Source organism: Penicillium chrysogenum, assembly GCF_028827035.1.
Source record: "Penicillium chrysogenum strain IBT 35668 chromosome Unknown utg000001l_segment0_segment0, whole genome shotgun sequence".
Taxonomy (NCBI): Eukaryota; Fungi; Ascomycota; class Eurotiomycetes; order Eurotiales; family Aspergillaceae; genus Penicillium; species Penicillium chrysogenum.
Window position 1 is genome coordinate 2,081,852 of NW_026622749.1, and position 27,995 is coordinate 2,109,846.

The following is a 27,995-nucleotide window of genomic DNA, read 5'->3' on the forward strand; positions in this document are numbered from 1 at the left end:
TGGCGGAAATAGATAGCAATGCATGCCTTGTGTCACGCACAATTCGGGCAGCCCTTCTCGCAACCGTTTCAAGACGTTGAATCTCGTTAGCTGGATGAAGCTGCACCCACATATAACAAACAGGGTATCCTCAGCCGCTCCCGCATTGTCAAATAAGATGGATGGAGAATGACGGAGGAGGGGGTGAATAAAGAGCCAGATGGTTCTGCCGGGCGAAAGCCTGCCGAATCGTATCGTTGGGTACGAAGCGTGAGGGCTTTCGTCAATTTCAACTTGGGTCGGCCTTTCTGCTTGGGTATGGGATATATGACACGTGAGCCATGCTCTACTCCTGGGTGGGATCGGTTTTTTATGGTCGATGTCGAGTGATCGGCGTGGATGGGAGGTTGCTTTGATATTATATTGACGGCTCACAATTTTCTGGGGAAAAGCCAGAAAATAAAAAAGGTGCACCTAATAATTAATTTGACGAGGCCAGGAATTGAACGCCTGACTGTACTATTTGGGCTTAATGTCATCGATCCTTCCTAAAATGGGTGTCTGGATAGCTTCATGTTCTGGCTCTACATACATGTACCCTACACTTGAAGACTTCATCAATCACCGCCATCGAGTGTTCCGATTTGTTTTAAACTTGGTAGATAGTAGGCTTACCCTATATAAGTCCTTTCTTTCAAATCTGGGGCTATCATGACACCGAGAGTGTTCGCAAAATGTAGTTTAGGATTCTCCAATGACATATCTTTTAAGGATTTAGTCCTATATGAAGAAGATAAAGACCAGTATTTTAACCAGCCCCCCTTGAGTGGCCTAGGGGAATAGCTCCTAGCCCACTACCGGTTCGGACCTTATCAAACCCAGGAAGCTTCTGGGGGTTGTAGCACCCCCATCTAGTGGAGGTCCCTCATAAGGAATGGCCGGAGGAGGGGACAGAGGTGCCAGGCTTCTCTCTGAGGACTCTGGTAGCTGCTGTCCTGTCCTGAGGTCCAGGAACGGTCTGGATTAATGGGGATTTTTTTGATGCCATTCGCATTTTATTTTTGTCACGTCTCTTTCCTTCTTCTTGATGCTATCCCCAGCATCTTCCAAGGTTGCTTTCGTCTCCTCTCCTATTCACTTCCTTCTTCTCTATTATCATAGCTTCCCACTGCTTTCCTTTCATTCCTAACATCCTCCCTATATTGATGCTAAGCCATCTTTTCCACACTCAACTTTAGGTTCTTTTGCCTTCCTACATTTATTTTTTTCGTTCTATCGTGGATAGACGCTTACTGTACTAACCAAGGTTAAATAGGTGAGTTTCCTACTTTTCTCATATTCTCTTTGCATGCTGACGCTTTATTCCTGGGTATTCACTCTTGTCTCCATTTCCGGTCCAGGGTCCTATCCAACCAGTATCAACGCTTCCCGGTCCCATTGTATGATACCGATCTCTGGAGCAAAGCGTAGGCGACATCATTTGAAGCTTCGTCGTTCTGTACCGCTTGCCCTCAACCGACCACAACCCTGGTATACACAACGAGACTGCTTGAATGAATGACCGCGCAGCAGTCGAGGATCCAGGTAGAACAAGGGACAAATGCAGCCCGCTTCAAGTCAACTTCATGGCTGCTTCTTCAATCAAGCTCGTGAGCCACTCCAATATCTCGACATTGATGCTGGCAAAACGATGCCCAGGACGGACTCGACGATATCGTGGCTGGGCTATATACTAGGGTTCCACCGCAGTCAGCACTTTGACAGCGGAGAGCAGTGCCATCTGTGAGAATTGAGCTTTGGGACCAGTCCTGGCCGAGGTGTGGACAGAGGAAACCATTTCCACCCTCAACCGCGATGTGCACAATCTTACTTGGGGGACAAATTGCAGACGCATACAGTGCAATGCCAGCACAGCCGAACGCTTTCGCAATTTCAACGAGTTTGAACGTCTGCATGACCATCGGCAGAATGCGAAAGTCACTCAGGTGCGCTGAACGTCGACAGGCTACGAGAGTTCGGTTATCAGGGTCTGGCTGCTGCAACACAAATGTTGAAAATCATACGTTCCATCCGTGGCTGATAATCTGCTTATATTTTAGGGGCTGACCCAATACCATGGACGTGGAGTACTCGATGTCGTATTCAACAGCCGGAAACATGAAGTTTTGATCGGAGGGCATGTTGACGAGCATACTCGATGTTATGTCAACAACCCGAAGCCGAAAGTCGGTTCCACGTGGGAAGTATACAATCGACATTCGCCCTAGCTTACCGGACGGAATTCTGAGTTATACCAGCTGTCACCTGGCTCGAATTCCACTGCGTGGATACCACAGAGGTTGGATTAGCGCAGAGGATAGTGACATCGAGGTGGCTGATCAAATTGTTTAAACAACTACGGTCTTCCGCTTTGAGACACTCGGTGTTATCAGGTTTTCTATGGATTGTATTCCATCACAGGCAAAGTGCCCCGTCCTCTTGCTGCGTGTCACACCCATGGACGTCATTGATAACAAGGAAGTGTTTTGTGCTACTCGCGGATTGACATTTTGCAATTACAACTGGATGAATTGCTTTGATTTTTTGGATTCCCCCAAGGACTGCATTTTTACACGGAGCAACGCTTCTAGAGATGTGAACTAATTCGCCGTGGCTTTAATGGACAAAATAGGAATTTCATCCCGAAGAATGGGAATAAATATCCAACAGAACGCGCGAAAGGTCAAGCGAGTGAACCTTTTCGAGCCAGGGAGTAAAAGTAAATGCTATGGTGATATATACTACTGCGCACATTATCAAGCCATGATCCATGAGAGTTTCAGTATGTACGTACGCATGTATGAATTAATTAACGTCCGGCGATGCGCAGGTGCGGGCCGTGTGCCTGCTACTTCCCATGGGGTATGGGGATGTGCCGGGCTACAGCTGAAATCTCTAATGTACATAAATTTCCTCCCAGAAAGCAAATCGAACAATTTGTAAAAATGCCACTTGGCTGATCCAGACGTGTAGAGTGGACAGCAGAGTGTCTCAGTAGACGTAACGGAAAGAAGGATTCTGTCTATCAGTGAGCCCAGCCCACCTCGTCTCGTCAATCTTGCTCTCATCAACGTGGCCTTCAGTCTGATCTCTGCGGCGGTTCTGCCACTTGTAATATAAGAAGAGCACGACGGATAATACAGCCGCCGAAGCCTGGGTTGCAAGAACAGCAATTTTAGCTGGTCGGTATTCCGGCGCATCGCGTGACTGGAATGTCTGAGGACCAATAATGTTTCCGACCGAGAAAGACCCAGCGACCAGTGCACTAGCGAACGCGCGCTTGGTATGCCCGGCGCAGTTGGCCATCGTCCATTGGTATAAAATCGGAAGAGTAGCGACGATTGCGTTGACAAGATAAATACCGATCAAGACACCAGCTTTGTTGTTTTTGGGCAGGAAGGATAGTAATCCGCCGCCGATAATTCCAGGGATGGTACAGAGCACATTCCATGCCCAGCGATTGGAAGTCTTTCGGATGCCAAAGCCCACGAGAAGTGTGAAGAAAATGCTAACAATGCCTGATGGGGTATTGAGTAGCGCTGAGATGGGACCCGAGAAACCAAACCCGGCAATAAGAGTCGAGGAATATGTCGTCACCACACCACTTGACACGGAGATCTATGCAATATTGGTTAATGGAACTGCGGGGGATGGTTGAAGCAAGGGGTGAAAGATGGAATGTGAGACGTACCAAGATTGTTGTCACAGTCAGGAGCCACAGCTGAACATCGCCGAGAGCCTCCAAGATTTGCTTCAGGTTCAACTTTGTGCTCCATACTCCAGTTTGGTTTTCGCTGACGTGCTGAAGGAGGGCCACCTTCTCGCTATCAGACAGCCAAGTTGCCTTCATTGGTGTATCAGGAATGAAGAAGTATGTCAAAGCTCCGACAACCATTGTCACCAAACCCAGAACGAGGAACATAACCTGCCAACCCTCTAGTGAGGCATTGTGCACATGCTGGAATCCGAAAGATATAATACCTCCAAGAATCTGGGCCACGCCAAGACCCATATACCACACAGTGAACCGAGGAGCTTGTTCGCTTCTCGTGTAGTACTGACTGCTAATGAGCATCAAGGATGGTCCCACCGTCGCTTCGAAAATACCCAGGAAAATTCGTGCTACTAGCAGGGTGCGATATCCTCGCGCACCAGCAGAGGCGGCAGCTGCGAGTCCCCAGAGGAAAACATTTCCTCCAAGCCATTTGGCAGGCGGTACTTTTTGTAAACAATATACTGGAAATCAAGGATCAGCGATGTCAATCAAAGACAATTCCCTCAGAATAAATCTACACACTCACCGTTTGGTACCTCCGCAATCAGATAAGCAATGAAGAACCAGGTAGCGACGTTGGAGAAATCATTGCCGACGAGTCCCAAGTCTTGTTTGATTCCCATAACGGCTGCATACTATATGCATGAATTATCCTTGCGTTAGTCACATGGCCTATACGATTGGATTGAAAGTCACACTCACGTTCAGCATGACCTTGTCCAAAAACTGCAATATATAGCAGCAGAACATATAGGGTATCAAGCGTCGATCAATCTTACGGCGCAAAGCCCGCAGATCGACTTGGGAGTCAACTGCCCCATTTGAGTGGCCCTTGAGATATACCACAGCGTCATCAACTTGACTCTGGAGAGGTTGTGGTACTACCTGTGGTTGAATTTCACCCATTGCAGCTAGGAACAATAGGGTGAAAAGCAAGAGACAAGATAGATAATAGGGAAGTTGGGGGAAGAAAAAGAAAAGAAAATGAGCGACAATGTTAGTGGGAAAAGGTGGGAAACACAATGGGTTCACGCGACAAAAGCATAAATAACGTCGCAAGCACCGTGGAGTTCGCGTGGAAACACGTTTCACACTTAGCAACGAATAAGAATTGATAAATCAACGACCCAAGGCACTAGAACCTTTTCTTGGGATTAAACTTCATATATATGAAGGGGGAAGCTAAATGCCAATAATATGCATTGGAAGAACAACCTTGCAAGACCGGGCGAGTACGGAGGACGCAGCGAATAAATGACCATTATCGGTCTATTTCCGAAAAGGAAAGCCCAGAAGGTTCAGTGAGAACATTTTTAGAATTTTTAGAATTACGCATAAGCCTCCATGGCTGTTCAATCTGCTTACACAGACAGGTAAAGCGCTTCCAAGGTTGAGTCCAAGGTTATGTTCTCGTTCATACTCTCTCTTCCATCCCCCTTCGCACGCTTTTCTCCTCAACGATGGGCTGGGTACACAATGCCTCGCCCGAGGTGGAAGCTGCATCGCAGTACCGCCTTATCCTGGGCGTATGTTTGAGTCTTACTGTCTTAATGGTTATCACAGTTTCCATGCGGCTTTTCCTCCGAGCGCGAGCCAGTCGATGGGCAGCGGCAGACTATGTGATGGTGGCTAGTATGGTAAGCTGACCCAAGTGTGACACAAAGGGTAATACAACTGACTCTCGAGCAGATATTTAGTGTTATATACAGTGCACTCTGCATTTCTCGTAGGCACCGCTTGCTCTTTGTCGCCGTATGGAGCTTACTCACAGTCGCAGAAAGTCGATATGGATTAGGACTGCCATTAAAGCTACGACCCCCGCCGAATTATTCCACATATACTAAGGTCAATATCTTTTTTCTACATTTCAGTTTGATTCTTGGTGCTTATCACATTTTACTGGAGAACTGACAAAAGCCCAAATAGATCAACTATGCAGGACGACCTTTCTACCAGATTGGCATCGCAGGGTTCAAGGCTTCGCTCTGTCTTAGCTACCTGCGACTGATTTCTGGAACCTCGAAGCGTCTTTATCGAGTTGTGATCTGGGTTGTGATTGCCGCGTCTACGTTGGGTCATATAGCTGGTGCTTTGAGCCTACTCTTCAATTGCACACCGGTAGGTAGAGCCTCTGGAAGCCCACCCGATCCCAAGCTGATTACCATTCGGTCGCAACAGGTCCGACGATCATGGAACCCCCATGTACCAGGCACATGTCTTCCCGTGGGAGGACTGTTCTACGGTCTCGCGATCTATACCATCATCACCGACGTGACCATTATCGTGCTTCCCATTCCATTGCTCCTTGGTCTGAATATAAAAACCGCACAGAAGGCTGGTGTTGTATGCCTTTTCCTGCTCGGCCTCTTCACTACAATCTGCTCTATCATGCGGCTAACCCAGATCCAACGAGTGGCATTCGGAGATGGAAACTCGACAATGCTCGTGTTGTGGGGAACGATTGAGTTCAACGTGGGCGTAAGTGAAAATGACCAGTTCCGTGCGAGCTAAATGGCTGACTTGCGTTTATTAGAACATTGTCACTTGCATTCCATATCTGGCGCCTTTATTCAAGGGCTTTGTGCGAGGACTCGGCTCGACGAGCGACAGAAAGAATTATTACTATGACAGTCAAGGCAGAAGCTACATGATGGATACTTGGTCGAAAGATCGGTCGCACATGCAGTCAACTGCTTCCGCGCGTACACAGCCAAAACGCACGCCAAGCGAGGAGCTCATTTTGTCGAGCCGGGAGCCTGAGCATGGAGGTATTGAGAAGACGATAGAGTATCGAGTGTCCTCGGAAGGCAGGGCGACCAACTAGGAAGCTGGATGGCCAACGAACTTGCGCTCTTTCCACCTGGACAGTTCTTGATTAATTACAAATTGTATTAATAATTATTTTTTAGACTTTTCTTTTTTCTCATCCTTGTTCGCACCCCCTGCACCCCTTGCCTTTTGTGGCGTTTGACTTCGTGGCAATAATATAGATTGTGATTGCAACCTCCGAGACCCAAGGTTCACACTCTCCTGATAGCGAAAATGATCGACCTGAGAAACCTGCCGTCGTGAGTTTCCGCGTGAAAACTTCGCTCTCGAAGACATTCTGATTTCAAATTGTTGTCCGAATAATGCCCAAACGGGCCGGGGTCCACAGGATCAACACGCTTCGGCCCCTACGATCCGCGTGTACCAGTACATCTGTTCTCCGTACGGAGCACCGAGCCAATACGGCAAATGCGCCTGAGATAGGGTTAGATCGGGATAATCAAAATGTAACACAGTCAACCCTTGATTAGCCAGCTAACTCAAATTGGCTAGCGACAATTTTAGGGTAACTCCCGAATGCTTCAGATATGGAAGGGGTCATGGGCGGGACCTATATTACTCCGTACTCCGTATGCACTTTGGCACTGGATATATTTCTCATCCAATAATGAATAGTTATCATTACTGGACAACCCCCCGCCCCAATCCACATCATTCCGTTGTTTTATGGCGCAAACCGTCGGCCAGCTCGGAGAGAGCCGAAAATTTGAGCTCAGGGACCTGAATTTTTTGAAGCGTGACATTAGAATCCTTAAATTTCCTCAATGTCTAATCGGAATCGGGCATCAATGCTTATGTCTCAAAGCGAAGGATTCCAATAATGATGTCTTATAATGGAGGACCTCAATAGGGAGTATAGCACGGGGTGATTATAATAGGCGTTTTCCCACCTACCTAGGTAGGCAAGGTTCTTTATTAAGCCTAAGAGTCTTCCAAGGTTGCTAAGGAACCTTGGAATTAGAACCTTGGAATTAGATAACTTAATTTTTCTTATAACCTTGGAAGTCACACCAAACTATTCCGTACCTAGATAGAACCCGAGCCGTCCTAAATAAAAGTCAATGGAGCATCAAATCTTAATCTAATCCTTTCGGGTTCGTTGGCCCATCGAAGGATTTGCATTTCGTATTCAAGACCCCACATAAACTCTCCATAGAGCTTGTCCCACCGGATCCTGGTGGCACGACTTATTGACTTAGTACTCCGTACAGAGTAAACCACAAGAGGGGTAAGGCGTGAGTGTATAGATTGAGGCAATCAAACTGGGCATTGTCACTAGAATCACTTACTATATCTTGTTCACCATGTCTGATTCTCCCATTTTGATTATCGGCGCTGGCATTAGTGGCCTCGTACTGGCCCAGTACCTCCAGCGCCATAACGTTGCGTTCAAGATCTTCGATCGCGACTCCGCAATCGATGCCCGTAGTGGTGGATGGGGTCTGACGCTACATTGGTCACTTCCTGCCCTGCGTGAATTATTACCAGAGCACCTCGTTACACGGTTCCCTGAAACCTTCGTCAACAAAGAAGCTTCCGCCCGGGGCGACACCGGTCGCTTCCAATTTTTTGACCTCAGGTCGGGAGATGCATTATACAATATTCCCGCCGCGGAGCGCATTCGCGTCAGTCGCGCTCGCTTGCGACAGTTACTGACTACCGACATTGATGTTCAAGTAAGTCGGGATATCGTCGTCTTTGACGAAGTTCCATTCTTCATGACTCTCGATAGGTGCTAACGCCGTGCTTTTAGTGGAACAAGAACCTTCAAAGTATAGAGTCCACAGCAGACAAAATCACCGCGCACTTCCAGGATGGCACATCCTCCACCGGGCCACTACTTGTCGCGTGCGATGGTGCACGGTCGCGCACACGCGAGATCCTATATCCAGATGTACAGATGAACCAGCTACCAGTGCAGCTTCTGGGTGCGTCGACACTGTACAGCGCGGAGGAACTGGGCGGCGTCGAGTCAATCGACCCTTTTATATTCCAAGGCTCGCATCCTGAGTCAAACGTATTCCTGTTTTTCAGTTGTAAGTCTACCGGACCCCAGTCTCTTCTGCGGGATACTGATGTCTTCATAGTTTTGGATACCCCGAACAACTTCGAGAATAGTAGCAAAGACCGTTACCACTGCCAAATCATCATCTCGTGGGCCGATTCGAAGGAAATCCCCGTCCCGGACGCGAACGCCGAGCGCATCGCGCTGATGAACAAGTTGACTGATAATTGGTCGGAACCGTTCCGCTCGCTGGTACACAAGCTTCCTGGCGATGTGGAAGTGCGCTCGATTCGCATCGAAGACTGGATGTTCCGCTTGGGCAGGGAACATGCGCATCCCCGGGCGGTGTTGATGGGTGATTCAGCTCATACAATGACCATGTGTATGTGACTCCTACAGTGTCTCATGACTATGCGACCGTGGTAGAATGCGCATTTCTAACCTCAACTAGTCCGCGGAGAAGGTGCCAACAACGCGATCGTCGATGTGCTGGATCTCGTCACGCGTGTCGATATGTGCCAGCCAAGGTATGGCTATCTGAGCGCTCCCAACTGTTTTTGATTCGGCGTATGCTAATGATCGATTCTGCGATACCAGTTCCTTCGATTCGGGGGCCTTGCTATCCTCTCTCGCAGCATACGAGAACGATGTCTTCACACGAGCCGAGCCTAGCTTCCTCAACTCTAGACAGGCATGCCTCGACGCTCATGACTTTTCCAAAATTGAAGGAAGTCCGCTGGTCGGGTCGCGGGAGTTGAAGAAATCTGACTGAAGTTGTGGGGAAAATACGGCACATTTCACCAATCCACCAAACAAAAACCTCGTTTCCTGCCTAGGGCCTAGGGGCCCCATCACAGTCTGACAGAAGTTACTGTGATATCTGGCGATGATGTGGTGTTGTCGAAAGGTAGAACATCGGGGCGTCCGTTACTGAGGGATGTCATAGAAAGCTCAAGTCGAAATTTTCCAGGCAATAACACAAGCGACGAATGGATAGAATACACAGGTTACTCACAATATAAATGGCTAATGCCGATATTATAATCTCGTTACATCTATGGGATGTCGGTAGTTGCCGAAGTGCTTATCAATGCCAAGCCGCTGACTCGCTCCCGCCCCCGACCTCCGCAAATTCCACTTCTCCTGGCATGGAAAATCCAGGCCTGGGTTATCGACTCCTCACATTAAGAGGAAAACGGTCTTTCAATGCAATGCTGACGCACAATGAACGCTACTGCGTCAAACCAAGCGGCTAGGGTCCGTGTATCGCAGCGTCAGCCACAGGCCTGCCGAGGTAAAGATCCTCTGCTGCCACACAGGTCCAGTAGACGACTGACACGATGCAGAATGCACGAAGCGCAAACGCAAATGCGACAAACAAAATCCCTGCTCGAGATGTAAACGCTTAAATCTCAAGTGCTCGATAGAAATCGTACAGCTTAGACGCAATGCTGTGCAACATGGGTCAGAGATTCAGTTTTTGCATTCGCTCTTGGCAGACCTCGAATCATCAATATCTGATCCGGTGCCTCTTGTTGTCCAAAAGATTAAGAATCAAATATTCCGGCTGGAGACCGGCCAGGATCCCGAAGAATCGGATGTATCCAACACCGCCTCGGCACCACAGGAACCGAGTACACTTGAGGACCGTACACCCGGCAAAGTATCACTCGTTTCGACCGAAAACACACATCAAGTTGACTCGTCGCTTCTCACTGCTATTGAGCATCTTGCCTGGGGTCGTAATTCTGCTGGATGCTTCCCTCACAGGACGTGCTCCTGCCAGTATCGCAAAGATGGACTTCAGTCATTATCAAGGACGAGCCCTCTTCTAGTCTATGGACCTAGTCCGGAGCTGAACTCTTCTTTCCCCAGTCCTGCGGATGCCCAGAAGCTGATCAAGTTTCATTTATGCCATGTGGCCTGGCATCATAATTGCATTCATGGTCCAACATTTCTCGAACAGTGCGAGTTATTCTGGGAAACTGGGAAATTCGATGACCCTCTCTGGCCAGCGCTCTACTTTTCTGTCTTGAGTTCCACCGTCAGCTCAATCCAGGATAGTAAAAAAGTAAGAGAGCTTGTTGATGTCGACCTACAAGCAATACAATCTGCACAGCAGCTGTTCTCTGCTATGGTGCAGACCCTCTACAACTCACATTTTCTCAGCAATCTCTCCATATACTCTGTCCAAGCAATCGTCATATCGACCGAGGTTGCTCACAATCTTGGCTTGAGTCAGCTGAATGCGACTTTATTCAATGCTGCGGTACGCATTGCCGAGTGCCTTGGAATCCACAAGATTCAAGATCAATCAACGAAGCTTACTCAAAACAAAGAGGAATGGGATGAGAAGGTGGAATCGGAAGTGGGAAAGAGGATATGGTGCCAAATGATTATTCAAGACCATTTCGCCATCCCTTTTACAGACAGCTACAGTATCTCGCCGATGCATTTCTCGACAGCCCTTCCCATGAACGCAGATGACTATGACTTGACGGATATGCCCATCACATCTCCCACCATAAGCACTTACATCCGCGTGCTCGTGAATTTGGCACAATTGATGCCCGGTCTAGTGGACGGACTCGGCCCAATGAAATCCAGAAAGCCTATGCGAGAGCAATACGAACATATTCTGCATATAGACCAGAAAATGAGAGGCATTGTGAAAGCCATACCCCCTTTCCTTCTGCGTGCGGATAAAACAAAAGAAGCACAAATCCCATGGCTTGCTATCGCTCGACGCAGTCTCGCTATCACTGCAGCTGAGAAGATTATCATGATCCATCGGCCGTTTCTATTCCGCTCTTTCAATGACCAAACATATATCTACTCAAGACGTACCTGTGTTGCCGCCGCAATGACAATCTTGCGTGAGCACGAGGTAATCGTAGGAGAAGGGGATATCTCGATATGGACACATACGGCTTTTGCAATTACCGCTGCAGTCATCATGTGCTTTGAAGTTAATGCAACTGCAGAAAATCAGGTCGCTATTGCACAAAGTCACAAGGATGCAATAGTCGCCGCTCGCACCCGCCTTGCTGATCGAACTAACGACGTCCTTGCTCAGCGCGGCGTCGCGTTAATCGATGCAATCTTTACTGCCGACACGACGTCGGGCTCAGGGCTTGGCAACAAGATGATTGATTTTGGTCAAATTTTGGCCAAGTTCTCAACTTTTACGAGAATGAACCTAGGCCCTGACACCCCTGAGACATCTGTTAACAAATTCTCGAATGCCGATGCCCAAGATGTGATCGGTGCCCACTTCAACGAAATGCAGCCGGCATGGGATACTGCAGAAGATATCGATTTCGATGCATGGTTCAATGGGACATTCCACGCTCTACATGATCCTCTGCAGTTTTGAGAAAAGCAAAATTTTACTCTCCCCGAAAGCGCTCTTTCATTGGAGCTACCCTGGCAATCGGTATATCTTCGTTGAAGCCTTCAGAACGGGCGTTTCACCAGATGCAAGACGTTCAATATTCATACTTTGAACAGAGAAATAATAATTTTAAAGCGAAAGCACACTAAAAAACATGAAGTTTCTGTTTACAGAACGTATCTGAACCCTTTGTTGTCGATCTCCGTTTTGTCCTTAGGAAATATGGGTTAGCGTATATCAAGGCTCCATGAAACTCAAAACTCACCAACATGTCATTTTCAACGCCTTCTTCCTCAGCCTCCTGGCCATCGATTGCTTCGCGGTCTCGACGCTTGTTCTCAAGGTACATATAAATATACAAAGCGGCAATGCAGATCAGCTTAACTGCATAGCCAGCGAGCATCCTGTAGGAATTCTCAGTAAGTTAAAAGTTTCTCCCAAGGGAGAATGGCAACATACGCAATATAAGCACTCTTGTACCCAGGGGCCTCGCTTGACTTGAAAGTTTGAGGTCCAATGATATTTCCCACGCAGTATCCAGTGAATAACAGGGCACCGGTAACTTGCTTCTTGGTATATCCAGCAATATTAGAGCTAACAATGGTCAGACTCATGCTAAATCCCAAACCTTGGAAATAGCATAGCCAAAGTGCAACAAGGCGGCCCCATTTGTTGGTGTCCGGTAGACCGACCAGAAGACCCGATCCAATGATACAGACCGTGCAGGCGAAGATCATGCATGCAAATCGTGAATGAAACTTGCCATCAAATTTTGTTGCAATATAACCCCCAAGAAGGAGAGTGATGAATTGAACCGCACCACCCGGGATTTGAAGATATTGAGTTCCAAGGGTATCAAATCCGAAAGTGCCAACTATGATGGAAGTAAACTGTTTCACTTGTTAGCTGCAACCACATCTAACAGGACCGGAATACATACACTGGTTAACGCCGAGTTAGGAACTTGCGCACCAATCGCCATGACGAACAAAAGCCAGGTCTTCGGATCTTCGGCCGCTTGTCGGACCTGATACCATTTGAACTTGCTACTTTTGACACCTTGCCGGTTGATGGCGACACGCTCAACAGCTATGGCTCTCTCGCGCTCGCTGAGAAATTTGGCAGTAGACGGAAGATCCGGGAGAAAGATCAGGGCAATAATCCCTACTGCCACGGAGAAGGCTCCAAAAATGAGGAAGACGTACATCCATCGTGGAAGGCCAGTCGTAATATGCCCAACCGCATAGCCAATAAGACTATCTTTGGTTAGTTTTCGGTTTTCTTCCAATATAACCGGGCAGGGGTGGATGTGGATAGTTGTTCGTCACTTACCCTCCAAACATTGTCGCAATACCATTAGTGCAGTACCATGCCTCTAACCGCAGGGGTTGTTCTTCGGATGTGTACCACATTCCGGTCATAAGCACAAATCCAGGAGTTACAACTGCTTCGACCATTCCTAGAAGGAAGCGGTTGATTGCGATCCCAGCGAAGTTGTAGCATGCAGGTGTCGTCATGAGTAAAGCACCCCACACTATTCCTCTTAGCATAATTCTAGTATTGGTTTAATACTCCTAATTCTGATAGAGGTCTCTCTTACCTAACGTGGTGATGGCGAGAAATTTGCCGACAGGCAGCTTTTGCATTGCTAATCCCGCGGGCCACTGTGCAATGAGGTATCCGAAGTAGAAAATGGAGCCTGGTATGGTCAGTGACCTGCATTATACGTTCTCAAAATTAGACTTACTGAGCCATGAATATTGTTGTCCTTTTAAGTGTGTTCCTTGCTTTAAGCCATATACAGACGCGAAGTTGATGCTGTTCTTGTCCAGGTACTGAATGGCATTAGTACTTGGATTGCAGTGAGCGAGACACGCGATAATCCCACCTGCAGCATGTAGATTAAAAACAGCAATGGAATGAGACGTATATCAATCTTGCGCAGAACCTTTTTTGCTTCCTCTGTCGTGTATTCGAGGCCTCGGTGTTGTTTATAAAACTCATAGTTCTCATCCGGTTCTGATGTGGTTGATGAGGTAGGAGGCGATACCGTTACTTCTGCTTCTTTCTGCATGGCCATGCTGTTGATTTCGCTCAATTTCTCAACCTTGGCTGGTTTTAAAGATAAATGTAAATACAGGAAGAGGCATAGCTTTATAAAACCATACGCGTGACGGCACGGTCCAGGTGGGTAGATGCACAATAATACTGGAAGCCACGACCCACGAAACCTAAAAGGGAAGGTTATATGGAGAAAGTGGGGATATAAGATTCGTGCTAAGCTCCAACGAGGTTATTTCCGCGATGTTATAGAATGCTTGGTTCTATAGGCGTGCAAGTGAAATATATAGTGTCGATGGGTGCCTTGATAGGCGACTTGGGTATTCTGAGTGTCTCACATAACGTACACTGCTTTCCTTGCTCAAACCTACCTTCAATAAATTGTACACTGTTTCTAGTAGGCGTGGTGTACCTGAGAACTGTCGGTGATTCAAACGACGTGAGTGGAGCTATCCGAGAATCACGACATCATCGCCGCAATTGCGCGTTTCTTGGGCCATATGAGCAACTTCCATCTAAATCCTGTCGCAATTGGCTTGACGCTCGGAGATTTTCCGTGTCCGCAGAAGGGGGAAAAAAGGAAAAAATAGAAAACCCGACAATATCATCGGTTGAGGTCCAAATCTTGTTTTCGGCGGAATTTGAGCGAGACTTCCAGCATCCTAGGGATATACATTGGGCTTGGCGGCCGCGCTCGACCCCCGTTAGATATTATGTCGGAACTTCGAGAACTTGTCTGCTAAGGTAGGGCTTAGCGACTCTCATTCATTCCATTGAATAACCATGGTAGACATCTTGGACGTTGAGATAAAGAGCAATCGTCCGGGGAGGGGAACCTTCCAAGGCTCAACCGCGGAATTCCCGGGGCCGGGGGACTTCATATATACTCAGCACTTCAATTTCTTGGGGCCAGTAATGGGATCCTCTGACTCAAGTCTGCCTTATAGGATTCAATCGTATACATATTTCAAAATTCGCCGGGTCCCTTTCAAAAAAGCTTCCCTTGGGAACAGTCAACCAAGGGACCGAATTCGCGTCAGCCGTATCGGATCCTACTGTATTTCCCCACCAGTTGAAAGTGATAGAGTGGTAGCCCAGCGCGAAGAAAATGATTATCGTCGCAATAGCAGTGCCGGTATCCATGGCTGCCTGGAGCAAATCTACGCACGAGTTGAATTAGTGACATATCCTCAGGAGTGGAGACTTGAAAAAGTAGGATCTCACAGTTGTAACGTTTCCACCAGTCAAATGCACGCTTACGGATCAGGTAGTTGAAGATAAAACCAACGATGAACCACAGGGAGTATTGTGCTGTTTTGTCAGATTCAGATACCCCCACGACGAGAGTTTCAAGAGGCATACTGGTGTTTGCAGGAGGAATATTGCCCGCTGCATTAAAGAAAATTGGAACGTTGATATAGCGAACCCAGCTGTTTGGGTAGCGGCGGTAAATGAAGTACACAATTACAGTAACGACGGGCTTGAGAGTCAATAAAGGAAGATCAAGGAAAGTGTTCGATATCTTACCCCGATGAGGAAGAAATAGACTAGGCCATTGTACACCTGTCCAGACTGGAACATCCGCTGCGGACCAATTGTACCCCAAATTAAGGAAGCGTTGTACATCACTTTAGCACCGTTGCATGTGAAGCGTTCTTTGTTCGTCGGCTCGCAAAGGTCAGAGATGTGTCCAAGCATCCATCGTAAGACTATCCTCCTTAGCTCAAAATTATGTGCACATTTTATGACACATCGTACCTCCTGTTTGAGTGGCTGTCGCTAGGACACTCGCATAAATCTGGCCAAAGAACAAAACACGCGGAGGAATTTTCTAGATAATCAGCAAAATACGAGTGCCGGGGATAAAAGGCCCCTACCATGTACTGCCCGAGCTTCAAATCCTGAGCGAAGTCCATCCCATGTTTGACTGCATTGTAGCCATAGCACTTCACCATCAGATTAGCGATAGGCTTTCCAGGCCAGGCGTATCCGGCGATCATCTCGGTAATGATATTGAGGAACACGCGTTGATTAGTCGTTCCTTGCAGAATACCCTCGGGGACAATCAGAAGCACTGCCAGTCCGAAGCAAACCACAATAAAGCCCCAAACTGGCAGCTCTGTGTCCCAGTATTTTGTCGTCAAGATACCAAGTCCCAACACCACCACCGTGAGAACCCCGTACCACCATTCCGGGACCTCTTTATATTGGCGCATAAGCCGACGATGAACATCCTCACCTCCATGCTGGGCATTCTTGAGCCTGGCCCAGATTTCAGTGCCATTGTAAAGGTAGGTGTGCACCACGATTGCGGTAACCGCAGCGAAAGAAAGTCCATAGGTCAAAGAATAAGACATTGAGATGTACATCGGAGAGTACTCCTTGTACTTGCTCTCGCTGAAGTCCAAAGCCGAGTCGAGCACACGGGATACGTTGTAGGTGCTTCCCGTGTTGTCGAAGGTGCCTGATGACAAGAGAGGAAGGCTAGGATATCAGTATATTAGAATTCCCCGTTGACACTGGAAACTTACTATGCGCTATACCACACATTAGAGTAGTACAGAATCGGCGATAAGAACAGGTAAAACAACACGACAACAGCGAACGCATTGCATGTGATGTAGAAAGGGGTCATGAGGGGGTAACCAGCGTAGTTGATTTGCGTCCAGTCAATGCTGATAGGTATCAAGCCTAATCCGGAATTCATCTAGGAAGGATGAGGTCAGTTTCAGGTAAGTATTGATGGACTTTCCGTGAACTTACTCCAAATATTGTGTTGACCTTCTGATTTTGAGGCGCAATCCACGTCACAAAAGCGAAAGTGCCCAAACTTGTCCATATGTAGTCCGGGAACCAGAACAGAACAAAAGCAAACGCCGTAGTGTAGGCAAAGAAGCGGTACCGGGTAATTATCCAACCATTAGCTGGCGTACGGGTTTCAGGCTCGTGTAGTGCCCGGAAAAGAACGGTGGATGACAACGAAGTAGGCCAGACCAAAGCGGCAGGGTACACAATCCAGCGCCGGGCAAGGCCTGTCAGGCCGAATCTAGAAAAGGTCAGTGAATAAATAAAATGGAAAGATTAGAATTTAAATACCCAATCATTTGGGTTGTCAAAAGGTATAAGAACGAGAAGCCAGCTCCGAGGTCACGGTTCCAATATACAGGACTGACGATTGCTACCAAGGCACCTTGCGCATAAGCAGTGGTAGCGCTGATATTGACGCACTGGTTTGGTATGTTAGATGAAGTTCCCAATTATGTAAATTTTCACAAATGTAACAATTTGCTCTTGCTCACAATAACAATGAAGGCATGTTCCTTGATAGTAAGCCTCCCTGGGTTGACGTCGAATGAAAGTTTCCCTAGAGGAACCCTCCACCTTGGAAGCTTCTCCCATGCTCGGCCAATTGGAAAAACGAGAATCTGAGCGACAACATAACCTATTGTGAGGGACGGCTAGGAGAAGTTAGTAGATGTCAAGCGCGAAGCGAATTGAAACATACATATCGTAGGCCGAAGAACTGGTTGACTCCGGAGAAAAGTATAACAAAGATTGACATCAATATCCACGCCCTAACAGCTGTTATGGAGAGTTAATTCAGGCTAGTTAACCGAGAACATCCATAACGTACTATTGCAGGCGATAGTGGGATCATCTTTGTTGGACACACAAGCCGCAACCTCCGGAACTATGAAGTATTAATATCTGCTCTTGGGATATACGGGACGACTGTCGACCTACAAGGTGACTGGTCTCCCTCCACATTCCATTTAAAGGCTTCAACTGGTGTGAGCTCTGTGAGCTCTGCTCTATCGGATTTGTACAGCCATTCTCCCGGATCCTGACAAGTATGTTCGGATTCGAGATCTGCTGCAGGCGCCTGCGATATATTTGGATCTTTAGCAGGCCCTTTGGAATTCGCCATAGCTGAAATACTTTCAAGCTGATACGCAGAAAGGAAAGGTGTTGGTGTGAGAGAGAAAAACACGGGAAGCCGAGTTTGATGTCCTTTCGCAGCCGGTCCTTTTATTCTCGTGCGTCTTATGCCAAGCCAGGATGCAAGGGTGACGATAGATCCACCCAGAATGGCAACAACTTCCTTGCGACATGGAATACGGCAAAAGTTTTATGGTAAGTCTAAAGCCATATTGTTTCTTACTAACTTAGGTATTATGGCCGGCTGAGTTATGAACGCTTGCTGATGCACCTTAGCAAGACTTGGGCTCAATGCCGTGTTGTTTACAGTATTGTTTGGTTTGGTATGTCTCACAGGATTCGACCCGCGTATAGCATTTCTTATTACGCTACTGATATCCTTACAACAGGACTACATTGCAAATAATGTGTCGAGGCCATTTCTCTCCCTAGGGGATTATCTAACGTTGTCGAACCCCAAGCAGGCATGCACACATTTGTTTATATACGCGGGGGAATCCTATACGTTGTATATGAGAAATATTGTAGTTTCAAAGCAGGAAGAATAGCTCATCGCCAAAGTAATTGATCCACAAAGGTTACTCATTTTACAATTCAACCAAGACATGCCAAGTGCGCTAAAAGGCGCATCTTCGGTGCGATTTCGGTGTGGCAAGTGCTTAATCTGTTGATGGCGTGCTGAGGCGGCGTGATGAGCTTATCTCTGCAGGATTCCCCTAAGTACATTCGCCTTCAAATTCGGCATTAGACTGATCAAAGCAATTAATTAGCGTCTGATTCGATTCTAGGAAAAGGTGTCATCTTTACAAGCATTTACGCGTCTCCCTGTATTCAATATAAGGAATGCACAGTTTCAAGGGATGGCATTTTATATCTGATAAAAAGGTGATAAGACGACGGCATATATTTCCAAGATTAATGCAGTTACTTCTTTGGGGAATTTATGTTTTATTTCGCCAAAGTGGAACATAAACTTCCTAATCAGTATAACATTCGCCTGGCAGCTCCGAATTTAGTGTGATACGTACGGGGTAGCTCGAGCATAATCTAAACGAAGCGGTTAGTGAGGTGATGACGCCATTAATGTTGATTTTCCTGCTAATTGTCGTGCGGTTCGTTTATTTCTATAGTACTACTTTGGAAGGAGAGTCATTTATTCCACGGATGGTCTAATATATATCTATAGGGAAACTTATTAAGTTCGACATTAGTGGGACTTACATCAATGGCCATGTTACCCTGAGTGGTCTAGCGTCGTCGCATGCCTGGTTTTATCAAGGCCCATGTTGATTTTGATGGTTCGCTGGAGACGACCAATCTGCTCCCGGAAAGCGGAAATCCTCAATTTCACGGTCTGGGGGCTCCCTTCCTTATGTTATCCAGAGTGATTGTCTGGTAATGAGTGCACCTTCTGTCGTCGCTCCAAAAGTGACGTCCAGCACATACAGTGAGGTCTGGGTTGTCCTCGAGAACAAATGTAACAGCAAATGGCGGAGCGGTAAGAATAATCCATTCAGTCTGTCTACCTGCGGAAGCTAAGACTAAATGGCCACGTAACAAGTTTCATGGCCCGGACGCTGACAGTTTCTCTCTGTCGGCTGTCCGGTGAACTGCTGGCCTTTGCTTTCATTGAAGTCCACCGCCTTATCGTGAGATTTCCAGTACCATAATCCCGGTTCTGGCTTCCAATTGGGTGGTCGATTCTCGCGCACAAGATGGTAGCAATCCTTTGCATCATGGCCTTACATACCGCAGTACGAACACGCCCCATTGGCTGTACGCTGCATCGTGTGATTTCTCCATTCGTCGACATGCTTCCTTTCGTATTTGCCTGGTGGTGGTGCATTCATAAGCTTCTCCTTCCTTCCATCTGAAGTTAGTGTTGGTTGGGACTAAGCGGCTAGAGCCTCTGTTGCGCTATAGCCCGCCGCCATCAATCCCCAATTCACGGATCTTATCGTGCATGTCCGCACAATATCTGAAATACTCATAGAGCGAGATCTCATTTGCCGGATCTTTAACCTTTTTCATTTCATTGTTTCGGATGTCAATTGCGCTCCGAAGCTCCGGGATCTCCTGCAACTGCGAGGTCACGATGACTATCGCAGTGTACGGGGACAGCTTAGATTTTAAGTTATTGGCAGCTTTGAAACGCTGCTTCACACCATCAATGAATTCTCCGGCCGTTGTGAATTCCATCCGTTTCGTATTGAACAGCTTCATCATAGCCGCACTAAGCGCATCATGACCTTCTCCCCGCATGTAAAGCTTTAGCTGGTGCATAAAGTCATCTGCCAGTTCGACTCTCTGTCCGGTGGAGTTGATGTCTTTCACGATTTCTGGTTCGATACAATAAGACAGCCATGCTGTCACCTGTATAGACAGCGTAAACCAGTTCTCTGCATCTGGAGCATCTATGTATGGTCTCTCGACGTTCTTGTCGATCAATTTGTGAAGACGATAGCCTCGAAGGATCCTGTACACTCTATCGTACCAGGTATTAAAGTCTTCCTTGTTTTTTAGCGATGGTTCCAGCTTGTACAGAACAAAGCTTCCAATCACTGGCAATTTGTCTGCCTGGGTTCCGCCGGTCTGGACCGCATCTATGTATTCATACCAGTTGTCATCGCTCGGTGCACCCGCCCCGATTCTCGCGTTGCTGTTGGTGGTGTTTACGTCCGCCATCCTTGTATCTTGTGACCGTGTTCCCGGATATCTTGACGTTGGTGAATGTCTTCGACGTGAATTGTCGAATCAAGGTTGTATAGAAATGACACGATCTGATTGGTCGGATCGGAAAGGTGATCGTCGAATTCAATGGTATTTCGACGAATCAAAAGGATAGAAAAGATGAAAAAGGTAAAAGAGTGGCCCGAAAAAGGTTGTTTTGTGGGTTGAAAATCCCAGTAAAAACTCTGATTTGATCGGGTTGTTGTAGACCCCACTCCTACCCGCGACTCTCTCTGCACGGATAGGTGGAATTGAAAATTGGAAAATTGGATAATTGCAATCTGCTTATCTTGTCGATGAAAGCTCTGAAGAGCGAGTGCTCATAACCTGGTGAGACTACAGTACGTAGGCTCAGGAAAGCAGATGGGAGAGAGTTGTATTGGGAAGAGAGGAAGCGAGTTCCCACAACTATCTAACTAGCTAATGTGGGTCTCTACCACAACAGTTGTCTTGGTGCACGCGCTTGACGGAGCCGACGATTCCAAGTTTGCCATTCACTCACCTTGAAGGCTGAGAAGAATGTCCAACACTCGAGACTTAAGGAGCTACATGGCCACCCCACGAGAAGAAGTGCTATGCACGTGGGTCCTAAGGCATCCACCCCTCGTTAGTCTAGATAGTTAGCATGGGAGCTCGTTCCTTCTTCTCCCAATACAACTCTCTCCTCTCTGCTTTCTTGGTCCCTACACTGTAGGCTCCAACAAGAAGGGTACCCTATCTACGACAAAAGTGAGCGCAAATGAAGCTAGCCCACTTACCAGTCTTGAAGCATCTGGCTCTGAAGACTCAGATAGGTATTCTAAACCTCCCCAGCTACCTCGTCGGAAGAAGAGGCACGCGCGGGAAAGAATAACCAAGGAGATATGGGTGGGATTTGAGTACCTACGGGAAGGGAATTGGAATCACGTTGGGAAAGTGCTTGGGTCCTGATCTCTCTCGCTTTCCATTTGCCTGGACCACTTAGCTCTCGCATCTTCTGGTATTGATTATTTTATTTTCATTAAGTTTGCGGTGAGCTTTCTTCGCTGGGCCAGTTACACGCAGCAATGTGTTTGTCAAGATATGGTAGCCATATATCAGATGGAACACTTTAGATCAATGTTTGTCCGGTGGCAAGCGCGTCGTCGAGGCCCTTCCTGTTTGGGGTTGTTTACTTGACGAGAAAATGTCTCATCAGTAATTCCCTTTGTTTACTTCTTTCTTCATACTGTTCACTAGTTCATTAACTATCTATCTTCATCTTCATCTACAGTCTCCATATTCCATCCTCGCTTGAATTCATCAACATATCTAAGCCTCATAGCAGGTCAGAATCTATCATGGTATTTCGCCCCTATTTCAGTTGGACTATTGCCTCAAGAGACCTGGTACTAACGATAAATACACTATACAGGCTGACCCATACGCACACCTCCTTGTGCGTAAACAATTCGACTGGTGGGAGGATGTAGAAAACGACATCCCCTTGACGACAACATTGGTCAATACACCTATTGTCCCTATTAAAACCACAAAACGGGTATTTATCCCCACTTCTATCTAACATATCGACTTGAGATCTTAGTACTGACACTTGATACACTATTTAGGACGAATATGCTCACCTTCTTATGAGGGAGCAGTTTGATTGGTGCGAAGATGTGGAGAATGATATCGTTATGAAAGACAAATCCATCGCTATGGCTACTGGCGTCCCTATTGTCGGCACTGAGAATATCGCTGCCAGTTCTACTGACTATGCTACCGCTATAGAACCGGTATTTCTCCCACTTCTGACTCGCTTATCTCTTTCAGACTTCATAGGCTAACAACCGCTACACTATAGGATGGCGGGTACCCCCAACTTCCCATTAATCATCACTGCCTGGAGAATACTAAGGATAATGTCGCTTCTACCTGCTCTGCCTCTGTGAGAAAAGTATGTATCCCCACTTCCAGCCCACTTATCTCTTTTAGGCCTGATACTAGCAATGGCTACACTATAGAATGACGAATACCCTCAATTTCCCGTTGATCGCAACCGGTCGAACTGTGCCAATGATGATATTTCTGTGGATATCACTTCCACCGGCCCTACCACCGGACCTAACGTGGTAAATATCTCTAATTCTAGCTCGCTCTTTCAGTTCTTGGAAACTAATAATGGCTACTCTATTAAGGCGATGAGTACGCCCAACTTCCTTCTCATCGGGACTCAGACGAGGGTAAAAGCTACCTCGCTACGGACATCAACGACCTCGCTGTCCACAATGAACTTCCCGATGCAAACAACGGCCCTGTCACAGCCGTTAAATTGGTATTTACCGTCAAGCCCAGATCATCTGCCTTTTCGAGAACTAAGAAACTGATTGTTGGTTCCACTGTGTAGGACGATTCCTGTGTTGACCTCCCACACCCCGAGACCCAATTTTGTTGACACTATACCTGAGCGGTTCAGTTTTGTCGAGGATGCTGAGGATGATGTTGCTATGGACGTCGAGGATCTCGAGCTCGGCAACGAACGTCACACTAGAACTCACGGCCCTGTCACAGCCGTTGAACAGGTATTTATCCTCACGCCTAGCTCACCTCCCTTTTCGAGCCTAAGAAACTAATTGTTGATTCCGCTTTTCAGCACGATTCATATGCTGCCCTCACGCACCCCGAGACGTTCGATTTGGTCGACGATGCTGAGAACGATATTGCCATGAAAACCGGAGATCCGGTGATCGACATTGGGCTTCAAGGACAATTGAACGAATATGAGTACCGCGCAATCGTGGGCAGTCATGATGAGAATATTCATCATTGGAATTGGTTCGGCTGTCCCGTATATACTCGAAGCACTACCCCACCTCCGGTGTCGCTGGCGTTTATTCAGGCTGAGCCTAAAGCGCCAAAGGGCAATGACGAGCTCCGAGTTAATTCGATCTTGAACAGGGCAATTCGGTACATTGACCCTGTCATCATAGTGTTGGATAGGGAAAATGAAGGAATCCTTCAGACACATGGGACAGCGATGGTGGAAGCGTGTCACGACAACACCTACACTCACTATTCACTGTATGGAAATTGGATGACCGACGATTTCTCAATGCGGAGGATGATTATTCCAGATGCCGGGACACCTGGCAATGGTCAATTTACCATCGGCAATGGACTTTTTGGGATCGGGCCTCTCATTTCTCGACACGACTGGATGTGGCGGCGAGGTGAATTGGTTGCTGCCAGCCAGGGCCCTGTCCGCTTACCCCGGAAGCTGACATGGAAGGCCACACCGTCGAAGCTCAACATCCAATCCATGCTGACCACTGACTACAACCCATCTCAATCAAACCACCTCCGCATCCTTGAGACCGCGAGCAAGTTCACCCAGAAGACTTGGCTTGCCGCAAAGAGAATTTCTCGCATGTCCATTTCCCTTCCCGCTGGCATCATGGGAACTATGATCAAGAAGGCTTGGTGTCGGCCCAAGACCGATTCTTATTCAACCTCTTCTTCCCGTCTTAGCATCATGGGTGGCCTGGCCAAAAAGACTTGGGCTACCATCACTTGCATCCTTCAGAAATCTTTTGGTTTCTCACTCGGGAACGTCAAGGCAGGGATCAAGAAAGCCGTCTTCATCCCCCACCGGCTTGTACCAGACGTTCTCTTGTGGTTGTTATCTTTCTAGTGACTCGCTTTCTTTTGTTTAACATCTACTATGTCAATATGCTGCTATTTTCTGGGGATGAAGTGAAAGTTGAAATGTTGAGGAAGTTCGGGACTGAGGTTTGATACTGAGTGCTTTTACAATGAGCTCACTTTCAAGTGAGATTTCATTCACTTTCTGATAATGATTTGTTCTTTCCCTTTTTTCTTTTTTCTTTTCTTGCTTTCTTTGTGTTATTGTGATGCCTGTGTTCCAAGGCATCGACCCCTCGTGTAGATAGTCTGTATGGGAGCTCGCTCCCTCTTCTCACAATACAACCCTCTCCTCTCTGCTTTCTTGGCTCCTACCATGCACCACTGTCAGCTTCAACTACTATCAGCTTCCTGGATATCAACTTCTTATATTGTGAGTTACCCTTACATATCTTCGCCCTATTTTTATATCTTCAGTTTTGTTTCGCACACTTCGCTTCGATCATATTTCTCACTTCAAAGGCTAACATTCTTCTTTATCCTTTTCGAAGCATTCACCTTTACTACGAACCGTCATGGCAGAAAACCAGGTCATTCACCACGGAACTATCTTCCCGCAACGGCCTGCTCGTAATCGTCTCCCGAACCCAGTGCAACAGCTCCTCTTTTGTCTCCCATGTATTCAGCGAAGCCTTGAAGATTGGCTACTTCGAACTCCGGAACCTGGTTTCTGGTCGCACTTCCAAATCATATATGTCCAAGATACGGTTAACACAAATGACTGCCAAGGTTGTCATACATCGGGACGAGATTGCTAGATGGTAATGTTTGACCTACGGATTATTTACAACCTTACTAACCATATATTCTCTTTATAGCTCCCTGCTGGCTTAGAAGGGCACAGGTTCGAATTGCTCGCATTGATCTCGTGGGTCGGCTTATTCTGGGGGACCTACAACACCACCCAACGCAATCATGAAGGCCTTGTCGAGAACTGGTTCCTCCCTGGAAGTTCCCTGCGAGCTTGCGTTCTTGGCTCCTGCTATGTATGAGCCAACAGGTTATGACCCCAAAGCTATCATCCACAATTATCAGATTGCATTTCTTTACAATTTTTCACCTATCCAGTGCAAAGAGAGTCGCGGGAGGTCCATACATTTTTGGGGCCCACACTGGCCTCGACCGGACCGGATCAACGAATCAGAGCTTTCACCGGGTTTCCCCACACAACAACCTTTTTGGTCCTTACTTTGGACCCTCTTATCCTTTCTGATTCGACGAATCACGTTACAGCAATACATACATTAAAACCCAACAAAAACGACGTCAAAAGATCCGGGAATACAGTTAGAAGATATAAGGATGGAAGACGACAACGGGGGTGGGGGTCTATCGGGGACCAATACCTACAACGCAGGACCAGCACTCGGAGCTGGCGCAGCAGACAAGCGCAATTGGGATGATTTCGAAGACGATCTACACAGCCGGAGATCAAGGAGATGACTTGCCAGCAATCGGAAGCTTCGTCTCATATGGAGCAGCATTTGTCAAATGATCTGGCTATCCAGAGAGAGAGAAAGGGAAGAAAGGAAGAGATGATATTTCTGACCGACGAGAGCTAGCTAATATAGCTAGCTAGGAAGCAAACAGAGAGGCCTGGACACCTGGAAAACCACCTGGGCAGGCATCCGCCTGGATGACCTGACATCAAAGCATGTGGTGAAAATACATATACCCACGATTCCTTACACGGGACTTGGATGATGAACTGTCATTCCTCTACGAACGTTGGTTGCCACGCAAGATCTGCGGAAGGCCTCTCATGAAGTGTATAATTTTCTTGCTTACTAGAACTAAGCTACAAGGCATATTCGATTCATACTTGTCTGCTTGATATTGTAGGGATATTGATAACTTATTTGATAAAAGCACATACCGCTTAATAGGGCATCACTCGCATATAAAAAACAACGCTTCACCATTCGGGAACTCGTACAAAGAATAATAAAGCGAAGGAATGGTGGACTTTCAGCTTAAAAGAAAGTTTGTAGATGAAAGAAATGAAAGATAACTTGAAATTTCACCAACAGCAGAATCCAAATGTTTATGATGTCTGTATATGGCAAAAGGAAATAGGAGATTATCCCAAAGGCATCCAGATTGTAAGCTCAGTCTGAGCTCACGCAAAAGGTGCGGTGACCAGAAACCAAAGTGAAAAAGAAATGAGATTCAGAAAACAAAGGAACCAGGACCAGCCCAGTAAATGAGGTCAGTTAGAAAATAAATGTCTAACTGAGCTTGGTCTTCAATGATGTGAAAATGCATGCCAGTCTCTGCCGAGCCTTCGCAAATTCTTGCTTGATCGGCCTACGACGGCCAAAAACAGGAGTCGGGAAAGAGAAATACTCCTCAGGTGGTGCTCCAGCAACACAAGTGGTAATCTTGCGTGGCGGCTTCTTTGGCTTCGTCATGCGAGTAGGCCGTAAGTCCTGGGGGATTATTTCTGGCGAAATTGTTTCGCAATGCCGCAACGGCGAGGGTTTCCGCTCCCAAGTCATCCTCCGTGGACGCTGAATCCCATGGACATCACAGGATTTATGCCGAGCCTCTGCCCACTGGGATACTGAAGGGATAGCGGCAGATTCTACAAATCCATTTCCAATGACTAAATCTGTAGCCTCATATGTCCGTGCATTTCCGAAGTCAGTAGTCGTTCCTTCACTCGAATCGTTGGGATCTTCCAACCATGATCCGTGCGGTGAGTAAAATTTGAAAACACACCCGGTAGATGCACGCACAAGCTCTGAGCCCCGTAGTTCGAGCAAGCTTTCGTCTGTGTCATCCAAAACCACAAGTACCGGGTCGATGAAACACACAGCTCGGTTCAGAACTGAGTGGACTCTCCACATCGCACTTCCCTGTAGGCTTTTGGGTTTTGCAAAGATAATGGCCAGCGATTCAGATGGGGAGGTCGAGCTGTGTGTATAAACACGCAATCCCATCCAGTTGAAGTGATGAATTTCTTCATCTGCTTCAATCCAGGCTTGGCGATCAGCAAAGATGTTGTTGATCGCTTGTTGGGCAACCAGATGGGAGTCTGACTCGCTGTTGCCTCGAGACTCCTCGTATGTTGAGTGCTGTGTAGTATCATCGTGGGACTCTGCTAATATTCTCTGGGAAGGGTCGGAGGTTACATTTGGGGTGCCATATACCCAACCCCATGGCTCATCCCACACTTCTTCGTGGATAGTTGGAAGTGATGGCTTGTACTTGCGATATGCGAAGTGGCGAGGAGAGTGATGGATTTCATCGTAGAAAGTTTCTTTTGACAAGCAGTAATCAAGAGGGTTTGCTGTTGTGGTTATCGGCAAATTACTGCTGAGATCAGCGTCTTCGACATCTTCCGCCCAGTCAAAGTCACACCGGCGAAGGAGCTCGTCGAAGGAGGGGTCCTGGGTTGAAGAAGATAAATGTAAGTTTGTGTTACGCTTTGACTCTATGTTCAGAGGATCTGCATAGCAAACCTTTGCCGGAGAAGGCATGTTGATAAGATATCTTGTATTATCTGATATATCTGATCGAAATACCAAGATAGATAGTAACTTTATGCAAGCAACAATAGTAATCGATAGATGTGTTCA

General features: G+C 47.1%; 9 protein-coding genes across 9 annotated transcripts; 4 read left to right on the forward strand and 5 right to left on the reverse strand.

Annotated features, from left to right (window-relative positions):
• Window positions 1-1,591: 1,591 nt before the first annotated feature.
• Window positions 1,592-2,159, reverse strand: N7489_000841 (uncharacterized protein; the record flags this gene model as incomplete). The annotated part of the gene is given in 3 exon segments (XM_056706596.1): window positions 1,592-1,699; window positions 1,713-2,015; window positions 2,043-2,159. 3 exon segments carry the CDS (start codon window positions 2,157-2,159, stop codon window positions 1,592-1,594), a joined length of 528 nt encoding a protein of 175 aa, XP_056570898.1.
• Window positions 2,160-3,009: 850 nt separating this feature from the next.
• On the reverse strand, window positions 3,010-4,699 carry N7489_000842 (putative MFS transporter; the record flags this gene model as incomplete). The annotated part of the gene is made up of 4 exons (XM_056706597.1): window positions 3,010-3,636; window positions 3,710-4,254; window positions 4,320-4,428; window positions 4,496-4,699. The coding sequence occupies 4 exons, from the start codon at window positions 4,697-4,699 to the stop codon at window positions 3,010-3,012; spliced, it is 1,485 nt and encodes a 494-aa protein (XP_056570899.1).
• A 554-nt stretch (window positions 4,700-5,253) lies between these two features.
• Window positions 5,254-6,617, forward strand: N7489_000843 (uncharacterized protein; the record flags this gene model as incomplete). Its single annotated transcript, XM_056706598.1, has 4 exons — window positions 5,254-5,430; window positions 5,483-5,638; window positions 5,720-6,271; window positions 6,327-6,617. The coding sequence occupies 4 exons, from the start codon at window positions 5,254-5,256 to the stop codon at window positions 6,615-6,617; spliced, it is 1,176 nt and encodes a 391-aa protein (XP_056570900.1).
• Window positions 6,618-7,926: 1,309 nt separating this feature from the next.
• N7489_000844 (FAD-dependent oxidoreductase) lies at window positions 7,927-9,399 on the forward strand (the record flags this gene model as incomplete). The annotated part of the gene is made up of 5 exons (XM_056706599.1): window positions 7,927-8,298; window positions 8,376-8,658; window positions 8,710-9,009; window positions 9,079-9,154; window positions 9,225-9,399. 5 exons carry the CDS (start codon window positions 7,927-7,929, stop codon window positions 9,397-9,399), a joined length of 1,206 nt encoding a protein of 401 aa, XP_056570901.1.
• Window positions 9,400-9,851: 452 nt separating this feature from the next.
• On the forward strand, window positions 9,852-12,003 carry N7489_000845 (uncharacterized protein; the record flags this gene model as incomplete). Its single annotated transcript, XM_056706600.1, has 2 exons — window positions 9,852-9,921; window positions 9,974-12,003. The coding sequence occupies 2 exons, from the start codon at window positions 9,852-9,854 to the stop codon at window positions 12,001-12,003; spliced, it is 2,100 nt and encodes a 699-aa protein (XP_056570902.1).
• A 185-nt stretch (window positions 12,004-12,188) lies between these two features.
• N7489_000846 (putative MFS transporter) lies at window positions 12,189-14,101 on the reverse strand (the record flags this gene model as incomplete). Its single annotated transcript, XM_056706601.1, has 8 exons — window positions 12,189-12,233; window positions 12,287-12,425; window positions 12,481-12,911; window positions 12,962-13,277; window positions 13,354-13,555; window positions 13,622-13,720; window positions 13,769-13,856; window positions 13,910-14,101. The coding sequence occupies 8 exons, from the start codon at window positions 14,099-14,101 to the stop codon at window positions 12,189-12,191; spliced, it is 1,512 nt and encodes a 503-aa protein (XP_056570903.1).
• Window positions 14,102-15,045: 944 nt separating this feature from the next.
• On the reverse strand, window positions 15,046-18,010 carry N7489_000847 (uncharacterized protein; the record flags this gene model as incomplete). The annotated part of the gene is made up of 12 exons (XM_056706602.1): window positions 15,046-15,242; window positions 15,307-15,562; window positions 15,610-15,791; window positions 15,841-15,913; window positions 15,960-16,566; window positions 16,614-16,789; window positions 16,846-17,128; window positions 17,179-17,309; window positions 17,382-17,540; window positions 17,588-17,664; window positions 17,717-17,773; window positions 17,827-18,010. Coding segments are annotated over 12 exons (2,382 nt in total), but the record flags the coding sequence as incomplete, so codon positions are not given.
• Window positions 18,011-22,144: 4,134 nt separating this feature from the next.
• On the forward strand, window positions 22,145-24,403 carry N7489_000848 (uncharacterized protein; the record flags this gene model as incomplete). The annotated part of the gene is made up of 6 exons (XM_056706603.1): window positions 22,145-22,270; window positions 22,341-22,508; window positions 22,737-22,844; window positions 22,919-23,101; window positions 23,232-23,294; window positions 23,366-24,403. Coding segments are annotated over 6 exons (1,686 nt in total), but the record flags the coding sequence as incomplete, so codon positions are not given.
• A 2,239-nt stretch (window positions 24,404-26,642) lies between these two features.
• Window positions 26,643-27,896, reverse strand: N7489_000849 (uncharacterized protein; the record flags this gene model as incomplete). The annotated part of the gene is made up of 1 exon (XM_056706604.1): window positions 26,643-27,896. The coding sequence occupies one exon, from the start codon at window positions 27,894-27,896 to the stop codon at window positions 26,643-26,645; it is 1,254 nt and encodes a 417-aa protein (XP_056570906.1).
• Between the last annotated feature and the right edge of the window lie 99 nt (window positions 27,897-27,995).